Below are 23,994 nucleotides of genomic sequence, written 5' to 3' on the forward strand. Positions count from 1 at the left end.
CTGTACACTGACAACTCGCAGGCAAACAGAACACCAATGATAGATTTGTTAGTTTTAACGGTATATTACTTACGAATCCACTACAACTTGTAGACTGGCAACCCGGGGGCAAACAAGAATACTAATGACAGATCCGGCAGTTCTAAGGGCATGTCTCGTTCATTGGTTTATGGGTCTACTATGACTCGTACATTGGAAGCTCTTCTCTACAATTAACTCCCCTTTTTTCTGACGGCTTTTACGCTAACAGCATATTGACTAGGGGACAACTGGTGAGAGTGTCGATCTGCACTCTTTTATGGACACCATAAGGAGTGTTCTTCTTGTAAGATAGCCTTACGATTATGGTTATTCAGTATTTTACTGCACAGAATGCATTTATATGGAATGTTTATAAGGGACTTCCTAAGAAATCCTATACTAATATTTCCCCAGTGTCGTTTGCTCAGCCTTTATGTTCAACGACCCTTCTAGGGACCTACCACTATATGTAGTAAATGACACTCGAGCTTTATAAGGCAAGCTCTTCTCCCTGTTTGAAAACACAGCCCTAAGTTACCAAATCCCACGGTTTCACTTCAGCTTGGCAGAGTCAACCACTAGGATTCCCTCGCTCGCCCAGACGGTTCGGGCCCTGCCTATGTCAATGTCGCTCAACTTTAAGATAACTTTTCTCATGACCTCATGTATTGATATATTTTAAACTAGATTCGTTGGATTCAGTATCTCCAAATCAGAATAAGAAGGGCAATTAGAAATGTATCCAAGCTAGAACACTTTTTACTAGTGGCATGGTTGTTAGATCTTTACATTTCTGAAAATTGCAACACAAAGGAAGGCATGTGATTGAAATGAAATTTATATAACAGATTCTTTATATTATTATAAAGAAAGAGTTACAGTTTTAGAAAAGTACAACACTTATTAACTCGATAAATCAGTATGGTGTGACGGGTTCACGTGCTACCATAATATCTTATGGCTCACTCATCGATTCAAATATTCATTGGAAATGTTCGAGTGGAATTGCTTGCCATGCTGCTTGTATGTAACCCTAAACTAGGGATGGCCAGATCCGGATATTTTTGGATCCGGATATCCGGATCCACTTGGGTCCGGATATCCGGTATCCGGATATCCGGACACTGGATCCGGATCCGAAATTTCGGATCTTGGATCCGGATCCGAAATTTCGGATCTTGGATCCGGATCCGAAAATCCGGATCTTGGATCCGGATCCGAAAAAACGGATCTTGGATCCGGATCCGAAAAAACGGATCTTGGATCCGGATCCGAAATTTCGGATCTTGGATCCGGATCCGAAAAAACGGATCTTGGATCCGGATCCGAAAAAACGGATCTTGGATCCGGATCCGAAATTTCGGATCTTGGATCCGGATCCGAAAAAACGGATCTTGGATCCGGATCCGAAATTTCGGATCTTGGATCCGGATCCGAAAAAACGGATCTTGGATCCGGATCCGAAAAAACGGATCTTGGATCCGGATACGAAAAAACGGATCTTGGATCCGGACCCGAAAAAACGGATCTTGGATCCGGATCCGAAACTCTGTGTCAGAAAATTAGGGTGTTCCGAATAAGCAAAATTTTCGAAATTATTGACAAAGTGATTTTCATTCCTATGCTTAAAATAAGATTTTAAGACACTTTTGGTATGTTATCGTGTGACAGCCTTGAGTTCTCTTCATTCTGTTGATATTTGGTTTTCGTGCCTTAATATGTCACAATTACTCCAAATTTGATTGAATAAAACTGTCGACTTTGGTGAGAGCAATTTCATTGTCAGATTCGATTCTAGTGGAAAAATTTGTCCTTTGTTTTCTGTAACACTAGTCAAATGCTGGGATGAAACAGTCTCAAGCACAAGCTTCTTCATTAGGCTCAGGCTGCTTAGTTTCCTAATTCTTTCTGAGTTATTGTGGTCACTGAATGAGGCCATTTCCTAGTCGTGATGGGCTAGGCCATTGCTAATAGAACAGCTCATAAAATATAGATCAAATCAAATTAAGGAGCAACTTCTTTTTCTTGCTCTTGATAAACTTTTTTTCTTTCTTTAAAAATACGTTTCTCTGTGACCGTACCACTCCAGATAGAATTAAGAATTATAGTAGAAATAAAGTTCTAAATGGCAATTAAGGTATCAAAATCAATGTATTAATGTATACAAAATACCATATGGAGCCTCGAGCAGTAACACGTATCTTTGTAATTAGTAATCCACTACTATTAACTCTGCATAGGTTGTATAAGGAGCTATATCATTCATGTAAACACATAGGCGGATCCAGGGGGAGGGCGAAAAGTCGTTCACCCCTACCCAGCGCCACCATTAACAGTGTACTTTAGTAGTAATTTGTGGCAATTTCAGATCATCTAAGTAATTTTTCACTACTAGCATCCCCAACCGCCCCCTAAGAATCCATCCGGCCCCTCCAAGAGTCCGTTCTGGATTCGCCCCTGCGTAAACATAATATACAACTCATTCAAGAGTACATTTTGGTGGCTTTTTTAAAATTTTCATGTTAAAGGATTGTCATTTCTCGTGGCTACTTATACAATTTTGTCCACAGGCATACATGCAATTTCCAGTCATTACGCAAATACATTTATATACTTAATAGACCTCGGCTAGTTGGGGGCTTCGCCACTAGACCACCGTTACTAGGGCCTCGCACCTCAAAAGCCTCTAATCATAATCAATTTAAAAAGAAATGTCTGGGGATTTGCCCTTAGACCCTCTGATATCTCATTTGATCGGCCTATGACCTCGTATCTCGTAAACCTACAACCATACCGAATCTCAGTTCAAATATCAAGTTGTATGTAATATCCGGTATCCCGAGATATACCGAATTTCAGTGCGAGTACATGGGGGCTTTCCCCCCAGCCCACACATTTGCTCGGTCTACGGCCTCGCACATCATATGCCTGCAAACATAACGAATTTTTAAGGGGGCGTGGTGGCTCAGTGATAGAGCGTTCACCTCCGGTGCTGGGGGTCCCTGGTTCGATCCCAGCTCGCGCCGTGTGGACTTTGTTTTGGACAAACACCGTGCTCGTGGGCTTTCTCGGGGTTTTCCCGTTTCCTCCCACTTTCTTCATTCCACCATTTCATTTATTTCTTATAATCACCGTCTCCTTTAGCCTAACCGGGATAAGCGTGGGACTTAAAACTCAAGGATTTCATTTCATAACGAATTTTTGTTCAAATAACAAGTTTCATTTCTATAACATTCCAGGATTCCGAGATATAAAAGTCTTTTCTCCCCGTCAATTTTCTTCCCTTCTAAGACATACATTAAAAAAAAAAAAAAAACGCTGAAGTACATACCTAATTATTTCAAATGAAAAGTCCAAATACCAAATTCTATGCTCCTAACCTTCAGAGGTTCCCAGATATCGACATGTTATTATAATAATTACAATCCCCACCCTCTTTCTTTTCCATCTCTTTTCTTTTCCTTTTTACTATAACGTCAAAAAACACTGAAACACATGTCAAATTATTTTCAATGAGAAATATAAATACCAAATTTCTAGTCTCTAACCTCAAAGGATTGAACATATTAATAAAATAATTGTAATCCCCACTTAATTTTCTTCTCGCCCTTTTTCTTCCCTTCTGGAGCACATATAAAAAAAAAAACGTTGAAATACGTATCTATTTATTTTAAGTGAAAAGTCCAAATATCAAATTCCATGTTTCTAAACCTTTAAGTTTCCGAGATATAGACATATTATTATACTAATTGCAATAATTGCAATTACCACCCCTTCTTTTACTTTCTACATCTTCTCTGCCCCTTCTTTTACTTTCTACATCTTCTCTGTCCCTTCTAATTTAAATATCAAAAAACACTTAAACAAGTATCAAATTATTTTCAATGAGAAACCCAAATACCAAATTTGAAGTATCTAACGTCAAGAATCATCAATATTTTCCACCCCATTTTCCCCCTTCCTCGTCGAATTTCCCAAAGTCCTTCCTTAGTGGTATCCTACGTCACAAAGCCTATAAACTGTCCAAATTTCAAATTTGTAGCTTAAACGATTTGGCCTGTACGATGATCTGTCACTCACTCAGGACTTTGCCCTTTTTATATAGAGAGATTTAAGATTTTATAGGAAAGCCATGGATTTTGTTCTAAGGCCGCCAGTGTCTTAGAAATGTAATAGCTTTGCTATAAACATTAAGCAATCAACTGACTGATCTGCGTCTATATGTATTATGTAAAATACCGCTTATGATATTTATTTTGCTCGTAATAAAAAAAAAAAATAGAAACGATGAAAATTCAAAGACATCCATGATTTTAGCGTAATACTGCAGGAGTTCAGATCATTGGATTAATCATAAAAGCCGACTGTATCAGATAGACTACATTAATTTCCAATGTGGCACAAAGAAAATATGCAGCATTACTATGCAGTTTTTCAACGTTTTAACTCATTCTGAAAATATTATCATAGGTCTCACAAACAATCGAATTTTAATCCTAACTTGATTAATATAGTATAACAAAAGGCAGATCTATACAACTACTGACTTGAGATGAAAGTGGCATACTTGTAGTACGTTTAAAGATATACTAAAGACTAAATGATGGATGGGGTGTGCGCAACAGTGGTCTAACCCCGAAAAATGTGAAAATGAGATTTTGATGTAATCTTTTCTCATTTGAATTGAATTGTCTTCCCACTGAGTTAGATAAAATTCACCTAGTAAATTTTATACATATGGATATTTTAGTTCTGGGTCTCAATCTAAGGCCTAAAATATTCAAAACAGGAGTCCGAATCTGAACTTCGAAATTCCGGATCCAAGATCCGAAACTTCGGAACCGGATCCAAGATCCGAAATTCCGGATCCGGATCCAAGATCCGAAACTTCAGATCCGGATCCAAGATCCGAAATTCCGGATCCGGATCCAAGATCCGAAATTTCGGATCCGGATCCAAGATCCGAAATTCCGGATCCGGATCCAAGATCCGGATATCCGGATCCAAGATCCGAAACTTCGGATCCGGATCCAAGATCCGGATATCCGGATCCAAGATCCGAAACTTCGGATCCGGATATCCGGATCCAAGATCCGAAACTTCGGATCCGGATATCCGGATCCAAGATCCGAAACTTCGGATCCGGATCCAAGATCCGGATATCCGGATCCGGATCCAAGATCCGAAATTTCGGATCCGGATCCAGGAACCGGATATCCGGATCCGGATCCAAGATCCGAAATTTCGGATCCGGAACCGAGATCCGGATCTTATAGGATCCGGATCCGGATCTTACAGGATCCGGATATCCGAGATCCGGATCCGTCTGGCCATCCCTACCCTAAACTCACTGACACAGTCCGATGGATGGTCGTGACGAGTGTTCGAAAGGCTGCATATCAGGCGGCTGTTCAGGACAGTTTAAGGAGTGCTAGCTGTTGTCGTTCGGCCGTTATGGTGTTGAACGAAACACGCTGGAAGATTGCATTCATCACGATAGCGTCTAACGCGTATTACTATAAGATATGTGGGTTCTAGGATTGTTCAATGGCTAGAAAACCTTGCCACATGCAAACAAACGGATGTAGGAAAAATCAGTAGTTTGGTACATAAAACAAACTTTTTATAATTTCATGCACAGTTTTTCCTGGCTAGAAACTTTTCTCTTTGTTGTAATTTTCCAAAACAAACATAACCCCTTACCTACATCCTCTTTCATTTTGACTATTCTTAACTACATTACCTAGATTAGATCTTAGACACTCTCAACTTGGCTTTATATTTCAGTTGCTTGGAGAATTTCAAAGTATTCTTTATCTCTTTTATTCTTAAAAAGCTGAATTGTTTTGTAAACAAGTTAAAATATAATTTGCATCTGAATGCTACTCATTCTAGAGCTTAAATAAACTTGAAATCTAAGGAAATCAAACACTTGTTACTAATAGATAATGTGTTAAAGTTTCGACAATATATTGATATATTGTCAAAACTATTGCAAACCTATATTAGTAATAAAACCATTCATTTCGCTAGATGCCTTGTTTATTTTAACTATGCTACTTGTTGTATGAATTATAAAAAAGTTAAAAATTACCTAATCAAAGTATATTAAATAAATATATTTGAATGGAAGGGTAATACGCAGGGCCGTAACTTGTGGGGGGGGGAGCACGAGGCAACTGCCCCCAGGGAAGCTCCCCGCCGTTTTAAGACAAAATTTTCTTACTCCATATACGATACGAACATGAACTTATAAATGATGCATCGAATAGGTTCACTACAATACATAAACAAAGCAACACAAAAGTTAAATAAAACAAAAAATGAGTTGTGGTTCCATTTCAGTAAAACGTGTCTACTATTAGGGGCCCTAGAAATAATATTTATTCGTATGGCTTTGAGATTTGTCAATATTGTCCCTTTAATTAATTTGTCATGTAACGGGCCCAGGGGCGTAACTAACTGCCCTGCAGACCTTGCCGTGCGGGGGGCCCACAGGCTCCGGGGGGCTCATATAGAGTAAGAGAGAGATAGGGATGCGCACGAGTCGAGTCGAGATTTAAGCCTGTCTCGACTCGACTCGAAAATATGTTTTGTTCTCGACTCGAAAATATGTTTTGTTCTCGACTCGTGTCTCGACTCGATAGTCTCTGTCTCGACTCGAGTCGAGTCGTCTCGAAATTCGAGTCGAGACAAAATGTACGAGTTAAAATATACGCACATATCAGCCAGACCATTATGACTACCTACCTAATTGTCAGTATGTCGACTTTTGGCATGGATAAAAACGGCGACACGTCTTGGTATACACGCAATGATCCTTGATAGGTCGCTGGAGAGAGCTGATACCACATGTGCACACTCAGGTCACCTAATTCCCGTAAATTCCGGGAAGGGGGGCGATGCGTTCTGACGTCACGTTCAATCACATCCCACAAGGGACATCACTCAAATGTCCGGCTCCAATTTCAATGAAACTTTTTTTTGCTGATAGAAGGCATGTATGCATTACTTGTGATGACAAATTTTTGCCATGGTGCATGTTTTCTATTTTATATATATATAACTTTTAAGAGTTGTGATGTGGTTATTAGAGATTACTACAGAAGTCTCTTACTACCCTTTGTAAACGGAGCGTTAATGAAGAAAAGTGAAGAACAACCATGTGGATATATATAAGTCCTGGGGGGAAGTCGTATAGTAGGTATGACCTTGACGGCAGCCATCTTGAAATCCGCCATTTTGAACTAAGGTCAAATTTTAAAAATGGGAATAGGGTAATATGATACATAATTTCGGGCTAGAATTTAATTAGGAAAACAATGGTGAGGTTAGTTTTAAGATACACCCATTTGGGGGAAAGTTACAGCCATATTAATTGTTTTTACTTACTATGTGCGTAAGTCCCTTCTTACTTTCGTCTCAAGACCTACAAATCGATCGCAACGGCAGAGCCCGGTTTCGCACTAATGTTTAGAAATCTTGAAACTCACTTGAGGCAATATTTGTGGATTATTGTATTGTATTTTGCCTTTAATTAAATTGGAATCCATTTCGTGATCTTGTGTAAAGTATCACTAAAAGAGAATTTCTGTTTTTATGGAGAACGTAAGCATAGCAATTATAAAAGGTGAGTAAGGTGCGTATGTATTTATAAGAAAGTTTATTTTACGAGTCTTTTGTGGTTCCGCCAACCTATTGTTTAGTTTTTTTTTTTAAATACTCATATCTCATAACTAAAAGAGCTATAATATAATCTCTTACCACTATTCTTTAATACTTATAAAATTTATTTATTGTAAAAGCACTGGCGAGATATTTCTTATCGCCCACTAAAATTATGGTGGAGCTCCTTCGTGGCTAACGGTTAGTATACTTGCCTTTGGCGTGGGAAACCTGAGCTTGATTCCCGGTGGGAGTTCATGTGGTTCGGATTCCACGTTAATCAGTAGGTCCACGTCTCACATAGCCTCGCTGCTGAACGGGACGTTCAACTCAGAATCAGTTCAACTCAAAATTATGGTTTTGACTTTATTATGATGTCATTAGTTTAAACGCCCAACTGCCCAGTAATTATAAATATTGACTACATTATAAAATTGTAATTTGTGACGACTAAAATATCAGAAATTAAAGATTATTCTTTGGGTTTTGGAAAATTTGGAAAAACGTGAAAAATTGGTACTGCACCGATACAACACATTTTTGGATTTTTCATTGTGTAAAGTGATACAAACTAAAGAAGAATTACAACTTTATGAAATTGTATTAGGATTTATTATTTAGAAATAAACACCAAATAAGTGTAATTGAATTGTTTACAAAACTAATCATGATGAGAAAACTCTTGAATACTATTATACCAACCATTATTCTCTTTTGTTTAACACTGTAATATAAAGATCCAATAGTCAGAGAAATAAATATAATAATAATTGTGTTTGAACATAATTCACGGTCGTTTTCTACAATCCTAAAACACGATTGTCTAGTTTGTCCAGCATTGTTTATTAAAAGAATACTTAAGAGCCTGACCCTAAATGATGTATGTCCGACCAAGATGTATACTACTTAACTATAGAACAAAAATAAGCATACCATAGGCTTTTGGGGAAAATTTACTATTAAAATTAGGTGCCACATGCTATGGTTTTCATTTTTCAAAACTTCACTTTAATTCAAAATGACGGATTTCAAGATGGCTGCCGTCAATGATACCCTTATCGTATCACTTCCCTCTAGCCATAATATGTATTACCGAAATCTTTATCCACTTATTACCATTAATACGCGGGTTAGAAGCGGAGGTAATGGAGTTATGCATATAGTAAGTATAAACAATTAATATGCCTGTAACTTTTCACCAAATGAGCGCACCTTAAAACTAACTTCACCATTGTCTTTCTGATTAAATTCTAGCCCGACATTATGTATCACATTACCCTATTCCCATTTAAAAATCTTGACCTTAATTCAAAATGGCTGATTTCAAGATGGCTGCCGTCAAGGTCATACGTACCATACGACTGCTCCCTAGACCCTATACGTATCTACATGGTTGTTCTTTCATTAACACTCCGTTTGCAAAGGGTAGTAAGGGACTTCTGCAGTAATCTCTATTAACCACATCACAACCTTTAAAAATTATTAAAAAATAGAAAACATGCACCATGGCAAAAATTTCTTTCATCACAAGTAATGAATACATGTCCTCTATCAGCAATAAAAATTTCATTGAAATCGGAGCCGGACAATTGGGTGATGTCTCTTGTAAGTTGTGCTTTTATCATGAGAAAGCAGAACATGTGTTTTCTTACATCATACTTCCTCACATCTAAAAGACAATTTCAATAATCAGAAAGCTGTCTGGCCTAAAGTCTTAAACATGGAATGGTCTATAAACAGACTCTCCATCAAAAAGGCTAATTCTGTTACTTGTAGGATTGAGTTGGTTGAATATAAGAAAATTCCTCTCACCAGAGAAGTGAAGCGCCTTCAGCAGAATCTTCGTTTGAGGTTAGGTTCGCATCGAGAACTAGTCCAGTATTCTTTAAGTTCACACTCAGTTGAATACAGTCAGACTGTGGTTTAAAAACAGTCTTTGAACCTCGTAAACAAGCATCCTTCTTGCTCACAATTCAAATAAGGCTCTCACTCTAAAATACCTACGACTTGCTCCGTTACTATGGAAACCAGGTATTGCTAGCAATCTTAAATATACGTGGAAATGTCAATATCCATAAAAAGACACTGTCTCCCGTGAAAATGTTAGATGTTCCCTACTAAGAAATAACATAAGAGTAATCTATTCCTCTATCCGGGGATTGATTTACCTTGCCTTAACTAGAAACAAGTCGAACTGACGCAAAATAGTTCTGAATTCCACTCATATACTCAGAAATAACTTATTTCAACAGATATGCTGCCTGCTTCAAAGCTTGTTATAGAGAATACTGCTCCAAATCGAGTTGTATATCTGATATATCCCAGAGAATCCATTATTCTCGAAGTGAAACCTTTAAGTCAGGGTTGCCACTCTTGAGACAATCGATGATGCCAAACACGGGCCTGAATTACCATATATTTTTTCTAAATTATGCCAGATTTTTTACTAATGTTTCCACACTAGTTTTAAAGACCAACCACCACTTATTTTGATTAAGAGGAGCTGTATTCATGTACTTGTATTAAAGAAATAACGTGACTCTTTCACGAACGATATATATATATATATATTCAATTTTTGTTTAAAGGTATTTGATTGACTTAAATTTATATTTGTACGTTTTTAGTTCATATACGTATCAAATAGCAAGTTTATGATGAATCAACTACACAAAGTAGGATCCAAAAACGCTCATTGCAATTTGTTCCATCCTTCAGTCGAACCAGGAACTGAAACAAAGAGTGACATTTTCTTTTTAAAGATACTTTGTCCAGCTGAGTATTGTGAAGGTTTATGTCAGTAGAAGGAATTGCATTCCATTATACAAGCGCAATTTCACAACTTTATGTACACATTACTAAATATTGAACACCCTTGTCCATATGATTAGCGTACGCGTCTTTGGTGCGGGAGACCTAGGTTCGATTTCCGATGAGAACTCCTGTGATTCTGAACCCATGTTAATTTGTAAGTTCACGTCTCATATAGCATTGATGCTGAAAGGAACACTAAACTCTAATCTAATACTAAATACAAATATTTAAAGAAAAATGATGACGCACCAAGAAGCCGTGAATTTGGCTATCAAATCCATTTTGTGTTTTCAGTTATTTTCTAGTAGTATTTTTTCTAGACATCCTTTCAAAAGACAGTGATGTAAATTTCGTAACTGCGAATTCCTATTAGAAGCAATGAAATTATCCGATTAGATGCAAAATTTTCCCGTCCACTAAAATATATACCGTAAATTTACAATATCTAACAATAAATAATTTTCAAAAATATCGCTTTGGAGGGAAAAATGAAGTGAAATCTTTGAGTTTTATGTCCCACGCTTATGCCGGTTAGGCTAAAGGAGAGGGGTGATGATGAGAAATTAGCGAAATCGTGGAATGAAGAAAGTGGGAGGGACGGAAGAACCCCGAAGAAACCTACGCACACGGTGTTTGTCCACCACAAAGTTCACTTGGTGTGACCTGGGATCGAACCAGGGTCCCGAAGCACCAGAGGTGAACCATCTACCACTGAGCCACCGCGGCCCCGCTTTAGAGGGGCCATGACGTATAGTTGAACTCATTCTCGTAGTATGAAAGGCATTATTTATAATTATGCATGATAGGATCACAAACAAAATTTAAAAATATTATGTGCACTTTCTTTTAACAACATTATATTGTCTTTTATGGTGTGGAAGGGAATGTTATGTTCTTGTTGCTGCGCACTGCATGTTCCTTGCCACAGAAAAGATGCAGCGATAGGTAGGCTATTTTTCAATTGCTTTACATTAGCTTGATGTTTCAAGTCTTTTGTGTGTTTCTGAAGTTCACTTTTACCACAAAAGAGCTCAATATTAACATGTCTTACATAGCTTTGGTTCGATTCTCAACACGGACTGCAACTACCCGTTAAATTGTGCATCCGAAAGGCACTCTTTGTTAAACCTCACTTATCACCGCTCATCTTAATAATATATATAACTTCACCGCGAAGCAAATGTTGCATTTCTCTCTTTCATCCTAACACAAAGCAAAACTAACCACAGCTGTGACACGAAGGAACTATTTCGAAAAGAAACAAGCTATGCTTCATAGAGATGTGTACCAAATGATAGAGGTATAAAGTATTGTTTTCTTTCCTGTTTATTGATATCAGTTGGTGTTCTTAATGAGTTTACTCATTAGTTTAGAAAGAGTATATATGGAATTTGGACATATGTTGTACGTATTCTCCTGATAAATTGATGAGACCAGAAAAGTTATAAGGACAGATGGAATAGGTTTAAGCGCATCTACGTGACTTTATCAAATATTTATTCTCCATAATGGTACCACGCGGAAAACTTGGTATACTATAATCTTTGTCTCCCTCTGTTAGCTGTTTCGTATCATATATATCGGATGGTTTTGATATTTCTTCTGATCATTAAAACATAGCAATGGTACCTGTGTGCGTGCAGAAATGCAAAAGGACAAGATAACTTCCATTTGTTTTGGAAACAACAAACCCATTTCACGTGTGCGAGAGAAATTGAGCGGGCGTTTACTCACGGTCAGTTCGCAGCAGGAGTCCATGGTAAAAGATTTGGCTAACTATCTCTTCATATTGATGTGAAAACACTCGCAAAATCCTACAAATACAAAAGACTGCGCTTCAAAGAAAGTTTAGACACAGATGTTTCAATTTTCTCTTAGCATCTTTCTTCAGCAAAAGAGTCGGTTTATTGTATTCGAAAAGGGGAAGGGAGAAAGGGTGAATTTATATTTTATGGGGGGTAACATTGTAAGTAGTATAAACAATACATACCGCTTCCGACTCTGTACTGAAGCACTTCCTTTAGCGGTATATCACTAGATCTATCCTGACCCTCATCCCGCCTCAAGTTGTAAAGTAGAAAGGGACAGAACAGAAGTATTCAACATGACTGCACACTTGAGTTTCAGTTCACAATACTAAAACCAGTGAGCAAGTAAACAGTCTTTTGTAGGATCGTGTTTTACTTCTTGAATTTATTTTTGAACATTTCTGTGAATTCAACAACAGAACGCAGTAGAAATACGGACTAGTTTTTACTCCAACCAATACTTTTGCTCCAACCCAGAGATGCCACTTTTATGATTTCGTACTAGATTTAGTGATTTTACTATTGAACTAGTGATCTAGTACGTACTTTGGGTAAATAGGCACATTTTAGTGCTTTTTTGGCATTTTTTTTCTGATGCAGACAAATGACAAGGAAATGGTTCTTAAAATAAAACGAAGAAGTATATTGCAGTTCAAAACAAATGTAGAAACTTTAAATTATTTTTTCTTTTTTCTCTGACTGAATGAAACCCCTGCTATGTAACAACCTTAGGTAAACAACGGCTATCTTTGGTCCGCTACCTCCTTTTGTTAGTCGACATGAGATGAGTACTTTTTTTTTTGAAGAAAGTGAAGAAATAATTATCCAGTACATTTACGTTTTGTCAGGCACACAGGCGCAGTCTGTACTTGTTTCCTAACGAATTTTAGCAACATAACATAAATGAAACATATGTACCAGAAAATAGAGGCAGTGCAAACGGACATTTTCATCTGTGACACATTTGATGAGAAATATAGTTAGATGTCACGTGCAAGCACTCTAAACATGTCCTATCCTTTAATTCTATTCGTATGTTGTTGTAGGTGAGACTGAGAAATCAAGAAACAATAATAACTGGTTTTCTTCCAGGGGAAAAATCTAAATGTGAAGGGGTGTTACACTGGGACTTTAATTGCGTCCTTTGTACAAGATTAACAAGTAATCGCAATTTTTTAATTTATCTTAGTTCTTGGGGAGAGGAAGATGGAAGCAAACCCTCGTAAGGACCTCTGCAAGAAAACATGAATACTATCCGCCACTGTTTGTTACATTACACAAAATAGTTATATATATATATATATATATATATATATATATATATATATATATATATATATATATATATATATATATATAATATTGAGTTTTAGTCAGGGTTTTCATTCTGCAGGAGAGGGGGGGATAGTAACATCTGGCGAACATGTTCTATTCTCAGTGTTGCAAATGATAACATTTCCTCCATTATAACTTGGCCAAGCTAGTTGCATTATACATAAGGATTAAGTTAGCCTAAAAAGCTTAAACTTCTATGGCAGTTTTACTCTGTAGCCATGTTTCTCATTTTCGGTCTACGGGACTCTGTGTCCGGAAATTCTCGATGGCTTCCAAGTCGGAAAATAAGTGTATCAAAGGCATATATATTATATGTATGGTTATATGAGACATGGATCTACAGTTTAAAGTGGGATACCGGTAACAACTTCATGAGCTTTCACCGTAAATCGAACCAGAGTTTCCCGCGATCAAGGCGTATGTGTTAACCATACAGCCACGAGGAAATTCACATAAGCACACACACATATATATTGTTGAGTTGATTTTGACTTTACCGCCTCTTTCAGCAGCGAGGACGTGGAATCCGAACTACATGAGCTCGCGCCGGGAATTGAACCCGAGTCTTCCGCGACAAAGACGCGTACACTAGCCACGGAGTTCACACACACACACAGAATCAGAATCCTCACACACCAAGGGTGAAAGCTGTGCCACTGAGTCACAGTGGCCACGGGGCTAGGTCGAGTCCACTTTCCGTTCATAGTTTCTTAGTACATAAATGTTACGATTATGAAATAGATTTTCCTTAATGAGCTGCATAAAAACAAAAGCTTTCGAAATGCATTAAACAATTAGCTCGATTTGAGTGTGAACTTAAAGTTATATCAGAGTGTAAATACGCATACGCACCAAAGCTCGAAAACTTAATACACTATTTCTCCTATATAGTCAGCATGTATCAAGCAATCGTTCAGCTTTCATTTGAGAGGATGGAAATCGAAGACTCCTGAACAAATGTTACTAATGTGCGGAATGTATTTATCTTACAATGAACTGCTTTGATGCCAAGTGGCCTAACTCCAAAATTGAAATTTTCCAGAAGTTAAAGTTCAATATCTCATGAACAATCCATATTTCTTTTATGTTGGGAACCAAAACCATAATTACTGTATGTAGTTCATTGTTTTATAATTTAGTGTTTACAAAAATCCTTTTAAAAAATACCTATTTACAGAAGTGAAAGGTACTTATCTGTACTAGTTCTTGGCATCCAAGCAGTCCATTTATTGTAATACTAGCTTAATATACCCATTCTTCGCATGGGGGCTGTATTTGGAAGTCAACACCTGTGGAAGTATCACCATTCATTTCAGCGACCGCGACAACTATGGATTTGACACTAGTATCAATCAATATGGGCTATTTATACATGTCTCGGTACTCCTCACCCGCTGACACCCGGCCCGCATACAGTGGTAGCTGAATTTGCAAGTCATCGCTGATGGAAGTGTCACCATTGATCTCAGCGACCGTGAAAACTATGGATTTGACACTAATGTCGATCAATTTGGATTACTTTTACTACATGTCTCGGTAAACGCCCCCCCCCCTGAGACCCCCTGATTACAATTTTGACAAAAACGCTTCGCCTTAGACTGGGACCTGGACCAAGGTATCAGTGACCAAAATTTGGTAAGTCTCGGTCAACTTGTCTGGCTCCCAGGTCGGTCCCAGTAAACGTCCCACCCGAGACCCCCCTGGTTCGAAATTTAAAAAAAAACGCTTCATCTTGATCTGGGGCCTGGACCAGGATACCCGTGATCAAATTTTGGGAACTCTCGGTCCACTCGTCTGGTCCCCAGGTCGCACACAAACAGACAGACAAACACACAAACAAACTCTTTATTTTATTTATATTAGATAAGATATACTATGTAAAATAATCTCGTATCATAATATGTGATGTACAACAAATGTTACATTATATATTATCCGTAGCTCGTGATATGCTGCAACATATTAAAGCCTCAAAATAGTTGGGCAAGCGAATAATCCAGAAGTTACGTAACCCTATTGCGTTCATGGGAACGAAAACACAATAATTATAACTATGCTAAATTACTATAGACTACCAAGTGCTCATTCAGAGAATTTATGAAGTTCACTTTATCGTAATAGTTTTATACAAACTATATTTAGACTACGGATAATAGTTTTATACAAACTAGATAATCAATTATTATTATTATCGTTATATTTGCAGTACAACCAAATACAACATTATTAACTATTAGTTCTAATTAACTGAATTGAGCTGAAAATTAAATCTTGATCTTTAAAGATTAACTATTAATTTTATGCGTTCTGTACCTTTCTGAAGGAATAAAAGCTGGAGTTGGTTTCAAGGCTGTTTCTGAGTGAATACTTTCTTCAAAATAATATTAAAAATTATAGAAAGATTTTCGAGACATTCGAGTTGAGTCGAGATTTTTAAGAGCCGTCTCAACTCGACTCGTATCTCGACTCGAAAATTCGAGTCGAGAAACACGTTTGTCTCGACTCGTCTCGAATTTTACAAAGTGTGTTTCGACTCGAGCGCATCCCTAGAGAGAGATGGAAAGAGGGGGCCCAAGAATTAGAAACACAACTTTTCTAGGGGGGCCAAATACAAGCATTAATGCTTTCCTCCCCAGAGAAAAGTTACAGCGCTGGTAATACACCTTTTTAGTTAATTCAAAATTTCAGAGAACAAGAAAAATAAAATATAAATAAGGCTTGAGGAATATAGCACTTTAATTTTTCTTGAATTTTGGAAAAGAGATTATATGAAGAAACAAATATGGAATTTAAGGAGGATAGTTAAGGAGGATGAACTTAACTTTTTTTAAATGTTTTACGGTTTATTTCCTATACACGATGAAAAATCAATGATAAACTTGATAAACAAATACTCATGCCTTAGATGGGAGTTAAAATCAATTGGTATGCGTTCTTGTTCTTGCTACCTCAGTCAAGAGTCAACTTGGTTATAGTTTAGATTTAAGATGAAAACAAGGAATACGTTAATTTACTGGCTTTAGTAGTTTGGTTTTAAGATGAGAAAGAGTAGAGATTATATTGACTTACTCAGTTTGGGTTTAAAGTGGAAAAGGGGACAAGAGAACATTACTGGTTTGGTTTTAAGATGAGTAAGGAAAAAGATTCTTAAAATTGTACTTATGTTAATCAGTAAAAGATAAGTAGGAAAATGAAATTAAGTTATACAAGGGTCGTTCATTTAATTGACACACAGGTGTTGTAAAAAATCACGGACACTTTATCACCTATTCCTGCTTATCTCTTTCAAAGCACTTTCATACTGCATCTTTACACCAATTCAAATTTTGTAGTCATAGTTGGAAGAGGTCCTGGCAAGCCTGTTACGATACGCAGGAATTCTCTCGTCTTGTTATCGTGAATATCGTGGAGGAGATAGTAACATGAATCTAGATCCGGCGAGTAGGGGGATGGTGTATGACGGAGGTGTGACTTTCGGCCAAGAAATGAGACACCTATTCTGAAGTGTGACACGGAGCATTGTCATGGTGCAAACGTCTCTGTCCAGATTCTCATTTTTTTCGTCCGCTTACAATGAACGGGATTGCATAACCGTTGTAACACAGCCTTGGCAGTTTAGGCATGTGGGGCAAATCTGATCCACTCTACTGTTAATTTAAAAAGAAAAACTTCATAAGTAGTTGCCTTTCACACAAGATTCGACACTTGATTCCTCGCCTGCAATGATTCTGACCAGAAATGTTATGTTGTAGACGGATTTTTCTCCCAGTTTCCGTCCCGGGACACAAATGTCCATGTGGTCCTGTGTGAGGCTCCTCTGTCACACGCCTTTTCCTATGTTTTCGTGGGACGTAATGGCTCTGTGGTAGACCGTTCACTTCTGGTGCGTGGGGTCCCTAGTTCGATTCCAACTCACTCCAAGTGGGCTTTGTACTCGACAAACACCATGTGCGTGGCTTTTCACGGGCTCTTCCGTTTCATTTCACTTTCTTCATTCCACCATTTCATTCATTTCTCATTATTACTATCTTTTTTTAGCCCACACGGCATAATCGTATGACATAAAATCCAAATATTTCACTTCATTTTCATTTTTCCTATGTTTACGTGTGAGAGTTAGAGACATATACTTGAGATATTGCCACATGTACTGTACAGTATTATTTAAAAAATCTTGGCCATCCAGCTTGCTTCAAAGGCTATGTTCTGGGAATCGTAAGGCGGAAAAGCTATTACTTTGTTTCTCAATAAAGTTCTCAATTAGAGAAGGAAAATCAACATTTGTTTGATTTAATTCCAACTGTAGGTAAGAGTGTAGGGATTTTGAAAGACAGATGAGTGGCCAGAATTCTTTGAACAAGATCGTACGTGCAGTAGGGATTCGAAGCTACAGTTAATACTTCTTGGAAAAGAAAACAATCTGAGAATTAAATGAACAACCTTTGCATGAAGAATTTATTGATGAGAAAAAGTTTTTTCACTAAATCATAACCGTTCTTGTTACAGAGCTACTGTTGTGGAGCACAGAGATGTGTGGTACATGGACGATGGACTCTTAACTCGAGAACTATGTGAAGATATCAGAGAAAACCAGGACGAACAACCAGAAGTCATTGACCCTTGCTGTGCATGCGATGAAGCAAAATATGAGGTAATTATAATATAATTTCACTTATAGTTCGAAGCTGTTACTTACAATTATTTCACATATGCAGAGTTATTGGTATGGAGTCTACTCAACAAGACTTACAACCAGTGGCGTATTTACGATTTTGTTTCGGGAGGGGGTTTGCTAACTTTCGGAGGGGGGGATTTGCTTGAAAATGTGAAAATTCTACAAGATATTTCATATACTTGACTATTGTAAGTAAGATTTCGGGCGGGCTTAAGCCCGGAAGCCCCCCTAAATACGCCACTGCTTACAACAATCATACTATTAATAAGAATTGAATAAATCACTTTCGATTTGGCACCTCACTACTCAAACTTGTTGGCAGAATATTATTAAAGTTGGCAGAATATATTATTATTGAATAATGTTATGGCAGTATACAAATGAAGACTTACGAAAAAAAGAAAGTTTCAGTTGATTTTCTTTCCTTTTTCTGTGCAGTTGAAGTAGCTTTAAAAATCAACAGATTTCGTAATTTTTTCATCCTTATCTTTCTTCCTAAGTTATTCAAATATGGCTCAAAGTAAACTTGAAGATATTTAATACTGTAAAAGAAGGAGTACAAAAAAGAAATAAAAATCGGTTTATATCTTCCGGTCTTGTATTTGCTCTAAAGTTTTGTCAAAATTCGGAAAAATTCACATTTTTACGATAAGTTTTAACATTTTAAATTAGCTTCTTCTCGAATGTAATAGCTGAATTTCTTATATATTGTAACCACAGAACTTATTATTTCAATATTATTTAAATCCATCAACCTCTTCCGATCGCGCGCTGCCTTCAAATTTAATGAAATTTTGGAAAATAATTCACAAGATAGATCAAAGTTCAAGAGGATAAATGCTAATAACTTACATGTTTTGCTTTTATTGGGAGGCGAGGTTTCTGTATTGAATACAAGTTTAAATGTTTTCGGCAAATTTTAGAGTATATGCGCGACAGGAAGATATAAAGTGATTTTCTTACTTTTTTTTTTACTTCTTTTTAGTCTCCCTAATTTCCAACTTTTGCGCGGTATTATGACTTGAATTTTTTTTTTGGTCCACTTTAACAGTCATGTTTGGCTTCTTAACAACAAGGACCAGAACTAATGATTAAATTTCATTAACAACACCAGCCTTTTACCCAATATTTGGGGGTTTTAATTAGAAGTAAACATTTATTAGGTAAGAGAGAATCTCAAATCATATTTAATATTTGATACTATGTATATTTGAATGAGTCATATAATATTAGAAAGGTCGTTTTCGAAGTGGAATTTACAATAGACTGGAATACGTATTAGGAATTACCTGGCAGCCAGACATAACATGTTGAATGTAAAAATCATTAAATCATCATCATCAATAGGAATGCTTTAGATTAATTTTGTAGTTTTAGAATTGAAAAAGAAGTTTTTCTACTTATGCTTTTACACACTATAAAATATACAGTATATAAATTTCTGTCAGAGCGTATCAACGCTAACATTTTTCCTGACTTTTGAAAATACGTTTATCTGAGCTCTTTTCTGAAAATGCTAATGAAAGTAACCTGTCTCCACACATACGAAACTAGGTTGCGGGAAAATATATACATATTTCGGGAAAGAAACAATAGGTATCCATCTACATGTACTAACCCGATTTCCATATATATTTCCTCTCTCTATATATATATTTATATATATTTGTAAATATATATATATTTATATATATTTATCGTTAAGTATGAAAGTGACATTTTTTCCGACCCGCACTATTGTACATTGATAACTATTAAGCGTACTTGAGATATTGAGTTTGACATACCTGCTGTAAGGATTCGGATAAATATGTAAATGTTCAAACAAGAAGAAGCAGATGTTTACTAGGACCATGAAGTAAGGCAGTGCCAGTTTCGAAGTTTGGAGATGGAATTTTATGATTTCAAAGTGGACTTAGAGGGCAGTGGTTGATGTGAACGTTTTGTGACAGACATTAGGGAACCATTCATATTCGACGGGAACATTTTATAACTGCTTACAATAATCCCGCAGTTGTAGACAAGATTTAACTGATGAACTTACAAGTAAATCTGCAATAACAGTGATTCCTTGAAATGTTGCTGCTGTAAAAAAATATATATATTTAAAAGATCAAAGTTAGTTATCCGAAATTAAATGAAAGACTGGAAATTGAATCGTGAACATTGAATCTGATGTTGTACACTTTAAACTTATGAAGGTAACCAAAAAAGATCTGTTGCTTTTTGTGGAGGCCTGTGCTCCATTGGCCCTCACACCGTGAGTTGAATGCGAATGGAGATAAGGCGAAGATCAGTTGTTGGTGTAGGTATATCCAATATTCTATCTGGTTGTGGCAGTTCAGTTACAAAGTAAACTTGCGTAAGGATAGAGTGAACAGGGAACCTCCACAGAACGTCATAAGGAAGTATGTGCTGTGCGAGTTCAAACTGAAGTCAAACGCCGCTGCAGCGGCACGGAAGATATGCCAGGTCTCTGATGAGGGTGTCGTGACTACGCGGACAGTGCAACGGTGGTTTAACAAGTTTAAGGACAGTGACGAAACACTCGAAGACGCACCATGTGCCGAAAGACCAACACATATACAAAATGAAGATCTTCAAGCAGCAACTGAGGCGAACAGTGGCCAGACATGTGAAAAACTGGGACTACAATTCAGTGTGAGTGGAGAAACCATTCGGCAGCACCTCCATCAACTTAGGAAGCACTACAAGTTGGGTTGATGGGTCCCACATGATTTGAGTCCAGGCCGGAAAGCAACACGAGCAGACATCTGTGTTTCTTTGCTGTCTCGTCTGAGGACAGGGTGTTGACATGTGATGAGCAGTGGGTCCTGTACGAAGCTCCAGGGCGCCGCCATCATTGGTTACCATCCCATGAACCGGTTCCAAAACAGCCGAAACCAGCACTGCACCAGAAGAAGATTCTCCTGTGTTTTGTAAACTGCTCGCTGCATTGTGCATCGGAAACTGCTACCGGCTGGCAGAGTATCAATGCAACTGTGTACAGTCAGCATTTGAGCCGTGTTCAAGAAAAACTGAAAATTTTGGAGCCAGCACTTCTGAATCGCAAAGGGATCATCCTGTTACAGGATAACACTAAGCCTCACGTGGCTATTATGACCCGGGACACCATTCTACGCCTTGGATGGGAACTCTGTTGCATCCGCCATACTCCCCGAACATTGCACCGTCCGGTTATCACATTTTCCATTTCTTGAACAATCACCTTAGAGAACGTCAGTTCAAATTTCTAGTAGAGGTGCAAAATGCACTTGATACCTTCTTCGCTTCACAGCTCACCAAGTTCTACCGTGATGGAATCCATGGCCTTCCAGAACGTTGGCAGAAGGTCGTCGATGCTGATGGGGGCTATTTTTTTTTATCTTCCAGGTACGTCTTAGGTGATATATCGATGTTCGAAGGTGGTGGATGAAAATGCGTAAAGACTTTCTTGGTTACCTTTATAAAACGACGCACAGTAAGTTGATTTACTCGTCAACAGGGGCGCACTGACGGGGGTGTGCACTGGGTTCGAACCACCCAAGAAACTTCTCAACTCAACATACATTCATACACTTTTTCAATAAAACCACAGTATACTTGTTTAACAGGGAAATGATTGATGTAGCATGAAGATTTAATCTTGCACTTAATCTATATTGTTTCTCTTCTTATAAAAATAACCTAATTCTATATTTTTTTTTCTGAAAATATAGGGCCTACATGGAAGTACTTTGCCTGTGCACAATATTATCCGTTCAATACTACATAGACCGTTGTGTATTCTAATATTGGACCCCTCCTCAAAGCAGGACCCGTTCCAACAAAAAAAAATCTGGGTGCGTTCTTGATTCTAGATGCCCCTGCTACAAGCATGTAGGCCTATGCTCAGCTAATGATGGAGTTCGTGAAGCAGTAAGGAGACTACTTGAATTAAATATGGGCAAACTGAGTCAGGAAAGTCAGAAATGAAAGCATTTTGAGCAGATTAATTGACCATCTACTAGAATGGGCATCATCTATCTGGCCATAACCCTTAAAGGAGTTCTAATACTAAAAGAAATTATATTGTTTTATTCATTTGTTTACAGGTGACTTTCGAAGGCCTCTGGTCTCGACATACCCATCCCAAAGACTTCCCAAGTGATAAGTGGCTGAGGCAGACACGTTTCAGTGACATTATTGGAGCTTCCCACACCGTTGATTACCGCTTCTGGGAGTATGGTGGAGTTGCTTCCGAGGGATTACGCCAGATGGCAGACAACGGCTCAACGCGTATGTTAGAAAGCGAGCTGAAAGCTGAAGTAAGTGTTACCATTTATTACGCTTTTCTTGTATACAAAATGCAAGCAATGATATCAGAACATGCTTATTTCAAGTTATCCTCTTTAGGGTAAAACTGTTGGGATGGTAATAAATTCAAATGAATTGTGATTAAATAACTGGCTGAGTTCCACCCGAGAAAATCCATATCCATGGTAATTGTTCACCACAAACACCATTTGGCAAAACTTGAGTTTCTAGTGTTTGTGTCTGTATTAATTGCATATATATTTCACTTTATGATTAAAAGCAAAACATAGCATATGATTTGGAAGCAGAGTTAAGAAACAAGACACATATTTCATGTGACCTAATTATACGAGGGAAATAAAAGTTACGGGCCACCGCAGTAAACTTTCTCGCGAATATACCGTAAATTAACTTTCGCACTACCATGGGTGGGTGGTGAGTACTTTGTGCCCAATACAGTTTTTTTTTTTTTTTTTTTTGTAATTACTCTTCTAATCGTTTCTTTAAAATTGCAAAAAATATAACTTATTACCAGGGCCCGGATCTTGTTGACAAGTCAACTTTTTTCTGTTACGCATAGGACAAGGCAAGTTCAAATAAAAACGTTATCCATCAACGTTATCCATCCGGTTCTAAAAATATAGTTTTTTAGGATCAACTTTTGGTCACTTTTTGCTGTTTTGAAATTTCAGGTCATTTTTTAATATTTTAAGGTAACTTTTAAGTCACTTATGGTCTTTTTATTCTTTTTTCTACATAAGGAAATCTTTAAATGAACACGGTTTACGGATATGGAAAAGACGAAGTTGAATAATCTCTTTTCTTACTTCCTGACTATTGGGGTGGAAAAACTGCATTCTTAACAAGCTAATGAAAACTAAACTGTAGCTGGTTAACGAAAGGCGGGGGTTGGTAGGTGGCCAAACATATAGTTTTGGGTTATTGACCACAAAGATCACGTGAATAACTAAAAATGCATTAGAAGGCGTACAAGGGTTTTAAACAGGTTGTTATCTATTATTTTCATGTAGTCTAAACTTGCTAAGTTTTATTGTTTAAGAGTGCTTCCTAGTTTCAACTCGGGAGTGAATTGACGCTTTCAATACTTACAATGCCGTACAATGGACTGATCAATAGAAATAAATGATCAATGGACTGCAACTAACTGAAACATAACTTTTTGAATATGAGTGAGAAATGTTAATTAAAAATCCAATGGATATTTAAAAATGTCAATGTTTAATGAAATAAAAGTTTGAGAAAACGTAAGTTTTAAGGTCAATTTTTGTGATTTTTAGGGTCATTTTACAGGAATTTTAGTGTCATTTTATAGGTCAATTTTTAAAAATTTTTAGGTCAACAAAATCCGGGCCCTGGTTA

The 23,994-nt window shown here is 37.3% G+C and overlaps 1 protein-coding gene across 3 annotated transcripts in view; it reads left to right on the top strand.

The window, feature by feature from the left end:
• LOC145681019 (spondin-1) overlaps positions 1-23,994 on the top strand; it is a 541,475-nt gene that overhangs the window by 371,044 nt on the left and 146,437 nt on the right. For all 3 annotated transcript variants that reach the window (XM_081752306.1, XM_081752308.1, XM_081752307.1), the window contains exons 4-5: positions 18,150-18,294; positions 22,413-22,625. In XM_081752306.1, coding sequence (XP_081608432.1) covers positions 18,150-18,294; positions 22,413-22,625 — 358 coding nt within the window. The remainder of the gene's footprint in view (positions 1-18,149; positions 18,295-22,412; positions 22,626-23,994) is intronic.

The sequence above is a fragment of the Thermobia domestica genome, chromosome 3 (assembly GCF_964235325.1).
Source record: "Thermobia domestica chromosome 3, izTheDome1.hap1.1, whole genome shotgun sequence".
Classification (NCBI taxonomy): domain Eukaryota; kingdom Metazoa; phylum Arthropoda; class Insecta; order Zygentoma; family Lepismatidae; genus Thermobia; species Thermobia domestica.